Here is a 10828-nt window from a genome sequence, read left to right on the forward strand (position 1 = left end):
ATCTCTGTTCTAACCCAGGTCTGTAGGGTATGATTAAGTGCCATGGATTTGAGTCGTCAATAAGGGCTTTGTGATCGACATGTACTCTCTGTTCTAACCCAGGTCTGTAGGGTATGATTAAGTGCCATGGATTTGAGTCGTCAATAAGGGCGTTGTGACCGACATGTACTCTCTGTTCTAACCCAGGTCTGTAGGGTATGATTAAGTGCCATGGATTTGAGTCGTCAATAAGGGCTTTGTGACCGACATGTACTCTCTGTTCTAACCCAGGTCTGTAGGGTATGATTAAGTGCCATGGATTTGAGTCATCAATAAGGGCTTTGTGACCGACATGTACTCTCTGTTCTAACCCAGGTCTGTAGGGTATGATTAAGTGGCATGGATTTGAGTCGTCAATAAGGGCTTTGTGACCGACATGTACTCTCTGTTCTAACCCAGGTCTGTAGGGTATGATTAAGTGCCATGGATTTGAGTCGTCAATAAGGGCTTTGTGATCGACATGTACTCTCTGTTCTAACCCAGGTCTGTAGGGTATGATTAAGTGCCATGGATTTGAGTCGTCAATAAGGGCTTTGTGATCGACATGTACTCTCTGTTCTAACCCAGGTCTGTAGGGTATGATTAAGTGGCATGGATGAAAACAATGGAAATGGGGAGGTGGACTATTTGCTGCAAGTTGAAGACTCAATCATAGAAGGAGTCAGCAACCCGGTCTTGTTTGTGGTCGTTCTCAGTGTCACGTTCCTGTGTGGACTGGTAACTCTGCTCTGCAGGTAGGCCTATTGTACTTCTATTCACAGCCTATGGGAATGTTTTGAGACCAGTTATTTAGCTTTTTATTTTATTTTTATGTTTGAGTTTCCTGTTTTTGTTTTTAACTGATATGCCAGTGAACGTTCTTGTTAGTAAGTTGTTTTCTAATATCCTGAAAGAAAGTGTTTGTTTTTTCTCTTCATTCTACTCACGTGGACCTGCAGAAATGAGCAGCAGAACATCCACCCAGAGAACCAGGAACATGTCCGTGCCGTCCGACAGCAGCTGCAGTCTGACTCGCAGGTGAGAAGACAATGAGAAGACAATGAGAAGACAACGAGAAGACAATGGCTGCTCCCGTGTCCAGCGTGTTGTCACTTCCTTCTCCTTGGAAGTATCACACGACACCCTTTAAAATAATAAATAATCATCATCTCAAATCAAAGTTTATTGCGTTACGTTTTACAGGATACAGGGTGTAAACGGTGCTGTGAAATGCTTAACTTACTAGCTCTCCCTCAAAAGTGCAATTCTCTCCTCTCTCTCTCTCCCCCCCTCTCTTTCTCTCTCTCTCTCTCTCTCTCTCTCTCTCTCTCTCTCTCACTCTCTCTACCTCTCTCTCTACCTCTCTGCTCTCTCTCCCCCCTCTCTCTCTCTCTCTCTCTCTCCCCCTCTCTCTCTTCCTCTCTCTCTATTCTTTCTCTCTCTCTTCTCCCCCTCCTCTCTCTCTCTCCTCTCTCTCTCCCTCTTTCTCTCCACCGTCAGGAAGGTGAACCAACAGAGCCCAGGCAACAGTTCTATACAGACATGTCCTGTCCAGTGTGTCTACAGCAGGCCGTGCTGCCTGTGGAAACCAACTGTGGACATCTCTTCTGTGGTTAGTGTGTGTTTTAGATACGTCATTAGGGTCTGTCGTCTTTTCAACTAAGAAGAAGGAATCTGAACTAGCTACAATAAAACTGATATAGCCGTTGGATAGATACATTCAGTGGATATTAACACATTGTTGTTGTATTTTCAAGGTTCTTGTATAATTGCATATTGGCGATATGGGACATGGCTTGGTGCAATCAACTGTCCCATCTGCAGACAAATGGTAAGACGTCTTCAAATACCCATTATAACTTGTGTTTACTGTCAATACGTGTATCATCATGCACATAGTAATACTACTCGCACATAGTGCTGAAGTTGCTACTATACTCTTGCTATGTTCTCATTTTGATTCTTAAATAAAAGGAAAATAACATTTTCAAGACTGTTATTGCACAGTACTGCAGTTGTTCTTTGTGCACTGACCTCTCTACCCTCACCCCGACCCCTGACCCCACTTCCCTGACCCCTCTTCCCTGACCTCTCTACCCTCACCCCTCTACCCTCTACCCTCACCTCTCTACCCTCATCCCTCTTCCCTGACCCCTCTACCCTGACCTCTCTACCCTGACCTCTCTACCCTGACCCCACTTTCCTGACCCCTCTACCCTGACCCCTGACCCCACTTCCCTGACCTCTCTACCCTGACCCCTCTACCCTAAACCCTCTACCCTGACCCCTCTACCCTGACCCCTCTACCCTGACCCCTCTTCCCTGACCCCACTTCCCTGACCCCTCTAACCTGACCCCTCTTCCCTGACCTCTCTACCCTGACCCCTAAACCCTCTACCCTGACCCCTCTACCCTGACCCCTCTACCCTGACCCCTCTATCCTGACCCCTCTACCCTGACCCCTCTACCCTGACCCCTCTACCCTGACCCCTCTAACCTGACCCCTCTACCCTGACCCCTCTACCCTGATCCCTCTACCCTGACCCCTCTACCCTGACCCCTCTACCCTGACCCCTCTACCCTGACCCCTCTTCATTGACTCCTCTACCCTGACCCCTCTTCCCTGACTCCTCTACCCTGACCCCTTTACCCTGATCCCTCTTCCCTGACCTCTCTACCCTGACCCCTCTACCCTATGTGAACAGGTGACCCTGCTGTTCCCTCTCTTCCATGAGCATGCCGCCCCTCAGCAGGTACAGGATGGAACGGTTGAACCGCTCCTCATCCTCCGGGATCTCGACGACTACAACCGCAGGTTCTCAGGACAACCCAGATCGGTATGTATTTCAAATCCAATGTTTATTTGTCACATGCGCAGAATACAATTATTATTATTAGTGAAATGCTTACTTTGTCTTATGCAGTCAGAGACAGGTTGTCTGAGTGATTGATACATGTGTATGTGAGGGTCAATTCTCTCCCTGCGGAATAGTTAAATCGATATTTATTGAAAGCAGAGTTGGCCGCAGAGGCAGATACTCCTCACATTGAAATGCTTTGGGCTTGTTTCTCAGACCCTGAATCCCATCTCATTGGCCTATTAATGGATGATGGGCTTTAGTGAAGTTGTGAGACGTTGCAAGTCAAGAAATTGAGATCCATTGTGAGATTTAGATTGCAGATAGATGGGCCTAGTGCACGGTTCTGACTCGGTCTGCATGTTGGCTGACCTGCCTGTACAGGGTCCCTCTCTCTCCGTCCCTCGCTAGCTCCATGACTCGGTCTGCATGTTGGCTGACCTGCCTGTACAGGGTCCCTCTCTCTCCGTCCCTCGCTAGCTCCAAATTGTCCGTTTGTCACATCCTTACACTAAATCCTTTGTCTCTCCCTGCTCTCAGCTGATGGACCGGCTGCGTGACGTCCCCACGTTGCTGCGCCACCTCTTCAGGGAGATGTTCTCCGTAGGGGGCCTGTTCTGGATGTTCCGGATCCGTGTCCTGCTGTGTCTGATCGGGGCTCTGACCTACCTGATCTCCCCTTTGGACTTCATCCCCGAGGCTCTGTTCGGTCTGCTAGGCTTCCTGGACGACTTCTTCATCATCCTGCTTCTCTTCATCTATATCTCTATCATGTATAGAGAGGTGGTGACCCAGAGACTGGCAGCGTGATGGAGAGAGGTGGTGACCCAGAGACTGGCAGGGTGATGGAGAGAGGTGGTGACCCAGAGACTGGCAGGGTGATGGAGAGAGGTGGTGACCCAGAGACTGGCAGGGTGATGGAGAGAGGTGGTGACCCAGAGACTGGCAGGATGATGGAGAGAGGTGGTGACCCAGAGACTGGCAGCGTGATGGAGAGAGGTGGTGACCCAGAGACTGGCAGGATGATGGAGAGAGGTGGTGACCCAGAGACTGGCAGGGTGATGGAGAGAGGTGGTGACCCAGAGACTGGCAGGATGATGGAGAGAGGTGGTGACCCAGAGACTGGCAGGATGATGACAGCAGTTCAGTTCGGCTGCGGGGAAATGTAAATTGTAAAATGCAGGAAATGTAAATTGTGATGCAGGAGCCAGGAGGACAAAATATGCCATGGACATAGTTACTGATCATCGCTTAGCTTCAGGTCAAAGACACAGTGAGAGAGCTCTGTTGCTTTGGACTGGAGTGCCCTCATGCTGAAGTGTGGAGACTAGTTAACGGGTCTGTTGGCAAAATGTTTGTTTTTGGCAGGTTGTTATTTCATCAGTTGATGTAATCCTATTGAATATGCTAATCTAAAGTGTGTGTGTGTGTGTGTGTGTGTGTGTGTGTGTGTGTGTGTGTGTGTGTGTGTGTGTGTGTGTGTGTGTGTGTGTGTGTGTGTGTGTGTGTGTGTGTGTGTGTGTGTGTGTGTGTGTGTGTGTGTGTGTGTGTGTGTGTGTGTGTGTGTGTGTGTGTGTGTGTGTGTGTGACTGGGCTGGGACAATAAACTGATAATTACTGACATTGCATTCCTCTATGTTATGTTGGACATTTTTTGTTATCTTTGCTACATACATTCCCAGTTCCTAACATTTATTTGGTCAACGGTAATAGCCTGCGTGAACGCTTAGTTTTTTAATCCTGCTATCAAACAAAGATTCTGTTTCGTTCCTGTTTCGCTGCTCGGCTGCTCTTAGCCTCTCCCCACGCACAGCAGGGGAGGGTGAAAGAAGTTGCTCACGCCGCCCCGGCGGAAGCAAGAGTAAACGCCTGGGTGTGTGGTAAGGAAGTGTAAAAAATAAATTATGGGAAAATGGAAAAATACAGTTTTCTAAAGCAACTACTCTTCTAAAGTTTGCAGAGAAGAGTCTGCTTTATTTGTGTGAGTATACACAGCCTCACCTCTTAATGTTGGGCAAGTGCTCATGGCACCTGCTTACAAACCCTTTATAGGCTTTTAGTATGGTTTTGATGCGCTTCCTGGAGGAGAGAGCTCCATTTTGAAGTGAATAGGTCTACTTTTTAACTTAGGCGTAGTGCTGGAATGTAAGGAAAATTGACGACATTGACTCAAATTCTGAGTGATTTTTTAGTCAATTAGCCAGTCAATGGTCATTTTTAGAGTTAGCAATCTAAGGATTTTAAGTTCCAACTTCTCACGAATGATACAAGATGACTGAACATTTTCTGGAAGAGACAAAAAAATGTACGTGATAATTCAGTTTTGTTTTTCTTTTGACAGGTCGCACATCAACATGTCGAATGTCCCGTTCGTTACCAGAGTCCTGTCGGCAGTAACCGCTCATAAACAAATATAAATGTTTATCGTTGTGTTTTATTATCGGAACAAAATAGTTTCATGTATTGAAAATATGGATTGGTTGTGTGTGTTTTTTGGAGAAATTAGCATGTTACCAAAAATAATGGCAGCTGAATTTAATCGTGTCTTTGTACACATGGCTGTACTGCAGCATGACTGACATGCCAGACCAATGTATTAATTTAACTAATTAACTGGTTAACTAATGTATTAATTAACCGCTAATTAACTGGTTAACTAATGTATACATTTAACTAATTAACTGGTTAACTAATGTATTAATTTAACTAATTAACTGGTTAACTAATGTATTAATTTAACTAATTAACTGGTTAACTAATGTATTAATTTAACTAATTAACTGGTTAACTAATGTATTAATTTAACTAATTAACTGGTTAACTAATGTATTAATTTAACTAATTAACTGGTTAACTAATGTATTAATTTAACTAATTAACTGGTTAACTAATGTATTAATTTAACTAATTAACTGGTTAACTAATGTATTAATTTAACTAATTAACTGGTTAACTAATGTATTAATTTAACTAATTAACTGGTTAACTAATGTATTAATTTAACTAATTAACTGGTTAACTAATGTATTAATTTAACTAATTAACTGGTTAACTAATGTATTAATTTAACTAATTAACTGGTTAACTAATGTATTAATTTAACTAATTAACTGGTTAACTAATGTATTAATTTAACTAATTAACTGGTTAACTAATGTATTAATTTAACTAATTAACTGGTTAACTAATGTATTAATTTAACTAATTAACTGGTTAACTAATGTATTAATTTAACTAATTAACTGGTTAACTAATGTATTAATTTAACTAATTAACTGGTTAACTAATGTATTAATTTAACTAATTAACTGGTTAACTAATGTATTAATTTAACTAATTAACTGGTTAACTAATGTATTAATTTAACTAATTAACTGGTTAACTAATGTATTAATTTAACTAATTAACTGGTTAACTAATGTATTAATTTAACTAATTAACTGGTTAACTAATGTATTAATTTAACTAATTAACTGGTTAACTAATGTATTAATTTAACTAATTAACTGGTTAACTAATGTATTAATTTAACTAATTAACTGGTTAACTAATGTATTAATTTAACTAATTAACTGGTTAACTAATGTATTAATTTAACTAATTAACTGGTTAACTAATGTATTAATTTAACTAATTAACTGGTTAACTAATGTATTAATTTAACTAATTAACTGGTTAACTAATTTATTAATTTAAATAATTAACTGGTTAACTAATTTATTGATTTTAACTAATTGACTTGTTAACTAGTCAATTAGTGCAAATATAAAAGAAGCTGCCTCGTATGGGGCGGCAGCGGAGCCTAGTGGTTAGAGCGTTGGACTAGTAACCGGAAGGTTTCGAGTTCAAACCCCCGAGCTGACAAGGTACAAATCTGTCGTTCTGCCCCTGAACAGGCAGTTAACCCACTGTTCCCAGGCCGTCATTGAAAATAAGAATTTGTTCTTAACTGACTTGTCTAGTTAAATAAAGGTAAAATTAAATAAAAAAGTGTATTGTGGAATGTTCTCAAACCATTACTGTCCATGATATCAGTACAGATTCCACATTTGGACCAGTGTGGGGATGCAACAGTCCGTCCCCCATATCGCAAAGCATTATTTTGAAATATTGGATTATGGGCATGCAATTTTGATTCCCGGTAACATTGAATTAAAATTTTGAGCCCAATAGAAATTGTGTGAGTAATAATAGGACCAACGCCTAGTTTACGTTGCCTGTGGGATATATGAGTGAATACCGCCTCTTCTAGGGCAATAGGAGAAGCCATAGTTCTTTCTATACTCAGCCAGGGGGGCAGAAGAATCACGTTGAAAACAATTTAGGACGGGGCGAAATGCTAGAGCCTGGAAATACAATTTAAAGTTTGGAACAGATAGTGATCCTCTTTGTAAGTTTGTTCATTTAATCTGCAGTCGTTTACCTTGGCGTATACATTTTGAAGCCGTACTATGCATTTTATCTCAATAGCCAGAAGGGGGAGACATGGGAAGCATTGAACTACAGAAATTCAGCTGTGGAGATTAATATTCATTTTGACAATAGATATTCTGCTTGTTAGTCCATCTACTGAGGTCGGATTGAATTGATTTAAGCGTTCAGTTCGTTTCTGGCTTTTTTGAAAGGAAGGAAATATATCTTCTCCCAAATATTAAAATGGGAAACCACAGGAATTCCAGAAGTGGAGATGGAGTTCTCTGTCAGGGCCTTGAGGCAGTAGACATGGACACCAGGTGGCAGTATAGTCCAGTTTAATATGAGAAGACACCAGGTGGCAGTATAGTCCAGTTTAATATGAGAAGACACCAGGTGGCAGGATAGTCCAGTTTAATATGAGAAGACACCAGGTGGCAGGATAGTCCAGTTTAATATGAGAAGACACCAGGTGGCAGTATAGTCCAGTTTAACATGAGAAGACACCAGGTGGCAGTATAGTCCAGTTTAATATGAGAAGACACCAGGTGGCAGTATAGTCCAGTTTAACATGGACACCAGGTGGCAGTTTAACATGGACACCAGGTGGCAGTATAGTCCAGTTTAATATGAGAAGACACCAGGTGGCAGTATAGTCCAGTTTAACATGGACACCAGGTGGCAGTATAGTCCAGTTTAACATGAGAAGACACCAGGTGGCAGTATAGTCCAGTTTAATACGAGAAGACACCAGGTGGCAGGATAGTCCAGTTTAACATGGACACCAGGTGGCAGGATAGTCCAGTTTAACATGAGAAGACACCAGGTGGCAGGATAGTCCAGTTTAATATGAGAAGACACCAGGTGGCAGGATAGTCCAGTTTAATATGAGAAGACACCAGGTGGCAGGATAGTCCAGTTTAATATGAGAAGACACCAGGTGGCAGGATAGTCCAGTTTAATGTGAGAAGACACCAGGTGGCAGGATAGTCCAGTTTAATATGAGAAGACACCAGGTGGCAGGATAGTCCAGTTTAACATGAGAAGACACCAGATGGCAGTATAGTCCAGTTTAACATGGACACCAGGTGGCAGTATAGTCCAGTTTAACATGAGAAGACACCAGGTGGCAGTATTGTCCAGTTTAACATGGACACCAGGTGGCAATATTGTCCAGTTTAACATGGACACCAGGTGGCAGGATAGTCCAGTTTAACATGAGAAAATGCAATAATCAGTAGTAGGAGAGAAGTTGAAAAGACTTCCTGACTCTTTTCCCCCTATGACCATGTTCATGTCTGATGTTGTGTTTTTCTCGGTGAATGATTTGATCAGTATTTTACACATTGACACATCTGTGATGGAAATACATTGTTATTGACACTGGAGGGAAAGTTTTTGGTCAATGATCTGCAGTGTTGATATCTTCATGAGAATCTTTTAAGTGTCTTTTATTTGTGTTTATATCTACTGCTCTACTAGGAGCTGATTAAGTCAAGTCAATCAAGTCTATGTATCTACAGTACAATATTAGGAAGGTGTTCTTAATGTTTTGTAAAACCAGTGTAGCTACAGTACCAGTCAAACGTTTGGACACACCTACTCATTCAAGGGTTTTTCTTTATTTTTACTATTTTCTACATTGTAGAATAATAGTGAAGACATCAAGACTATGAAATAACACATATGGAATCATGTGTTAAACAAATTAATGTTATATTTGAGATTCTTCAAAGTAGCCACCGTTTGCCTTGATGACAGCTTTGCACACTCTTGGCATTCTCTCAACCAGCTTCATGAAGTAGTCACCTGGAATGCATTTCAATTAACAGGTGTGCCTTGTTAAAAGTCAATTAGTGGAATTTCTTTCCTTAATCCGTTTGAGGCAATCAGTTGTGTTGTGACAAGGTAGGGTGGTATACAGAAGAAAAAGACCAAGTCCATATTATGGCAAGAACAGCTCAAATAAGTAAAGAGAAACAAGAGTCCATCATTACTTTAAGACATGAAGGTCAGTCAATCTGGAAAATGTCAAGAACTTTGAAAGTTTATTCAAGTGCAGTCGCAAAAACCCTCAAGCTCTATGATGAAATTGGCTCTCATGAGGACCACTACAGTGAAAAAGACCCAGAGTTACCTCTGCTGCAGAGGATAAGTTCATCAGAGTTAACTGCACCTCAGATTGCAACGCTCTAACCACTAGACTACCTGCCAACCCAAGGATAGGTTGTTTAGTTACCAGCCTCGGAAATTGCAGCCCAAATAAATGGTTCACAGTGTTCAAGTAACAGACACACCTCAACATCAACTGTTCAGAGGAGACCGTGTGAATCAAGCCTTCATGGTCGAATTGCTACAAAGTAACCACTACTAAAGGACACCAATAAGAAGAAGAGTCTTGCTTGGGCCAAGAGACACTAGCAATGGACATTAGAATAGTGGAAATCTGTCCTTTGGTCTGATGAGTTCAAATGTGATATTTTTGGCTCCAACAGCCATGTCTTTGTGAGACACAGAGAAGGTGAACGGATGATCTACACATATGTGGTTCCCACCGTGAAGCATGGAGGAGGAGGTGAGATGGTGTGGGGGTGCTTTGCTGGTGACACTGTTGGTGATTTATTTAGATTTCAAGGCATACTTAACCAGCATGGCTACCACAGCATTTTGCAGTGTTACGCCATCCCATCTGGTTTGCACTTAGTGGGACCATTATTTGTTTTTCAACAGGACAATGACCCAACACACCTCCAGGCTGTATAAGGGCTATTTGACCAATTCAGTATTCAGCACTCTAAATATCATTCCCAGTATTCATCACTCTAAACATCATTCTCAGTATTCATCAATCTAAACATCATTCTCAGTATTCATCAATCTAAACATCATTCCCAGTATTCATCACTCTAAACATCATGCTCCTTCCAGTATTCATCACTCTAAACATCATTCTCAGTATTCATCAATCTAAACATCATTCTCAGTATTCATCAATCTAAACATCATTCTCAGTATTCATCAATCTAAACATCATTCTCAGTATTCATCAATCTAAACATCATTCCCAGTATTCATCACTCTAAACATCATGCTCCTTCCCAGTATTCATCACTCTAAACATCATTCTCAGTATTCATCAATCTAAACATCATTCTCAGTATTCATCAATCTAAACATCATTCTCAGTATTCATCAATCTAAACATCATTCTCAGTATTCATCAATCTAAACATCATTCCCAGTATTCATCACTCTAAACATCATTCTCAGTATTCATCACTCTAAACATCATTCTCAGTATTCATCAATCTAAACATCATTCTCAGTATTCATCAATCTAAACATCATTCTCAGTATTCATCAATCTAAACATCATTCTCAGTATTCATCAATCTAAACATCATTCCCAGTATTCATCACTCTAAACATCATGCTCCTTCCCAGTATTCATCACTCTAAACATCATTCTCAGTATTCATCAATCTAAACATCATTCTCAGTATTCATCAATCTAAACATCATTCTCAGTATTCATCAAT

General features: G+C 41.2%; 1 protein-coding gene across 1 annotated transcript; it reads left to right on the forward strand.

Annotated features, from left to right (window-relative positions):
- The first annotated feature begins 45 nt into the window (after positions 1–45).
- LOC124030329 (E3 ubiquitin-protein ligase RNF170-like) lies at positions 46–3718 on the forward strand. The gene is made up of 6 exons (XM_046341715.1): positions 46–773; positions 978–1056; positions 1519–1630; positions 1776–1849; positions 2724–2855; positions 3417–3718. Exons 1-6 carry the CDS (start codon positions 631–633, stop codon positions 3684–3686), a joined length of 810 nt encoding a protein of 269 aa, XP_046197671.1. The 5' UTR covers positions 46–630; the 3' UTR covers positions 3687–3718.
- Positions 3719–10828: the final 7110 nt, after the last annotated feature.

Source organism: Oncorhynchus gorbuscha, unplaced genomic scaffold (genome assembly GCF_021184085.1).
Source record: "Oncorhynchus gorbuscha isolate QuinsamMale2020 ecotype Even-year unplaced genomic scaffold, OgorEven_v1.0 Un_scaffold_10641, whole genome shotgun sequence".
NCBI lineage: Eukaryota > Metazoa > Chordata > Actinopteri > Salmoniformes > Salmonidae > Oncorhynchus > Oncorhynchus gorbuscha.

What these genes read in the sequence shown, in the direction of transcription:
- LOC124030329 (XM_046341715.1), top strand. Translation starts at nt 631, where the DNA reads ATGGATGAAAACAATGGAAATGGGGAGGTGGACTATTTGCTGCAAGTT. An exon ending in GTCCCATCTGCAGACAAATG is followed by an intron (nt 1,850 to 2,723) that starts GTAAGACGTCTT and finishes CTATGTGAACAG; the next exon opens with GTGACCCTGCTGTTCCCTCT. An exon ending in TCTCAGGACAACCCAGATCG is followed by an intron (nt 2,856 to 3,416) that starts GTATGTATTTCA and finishes CCCTGCTCTCAG; the next exon opens with CTGATGGACCGGCTGCGTGA.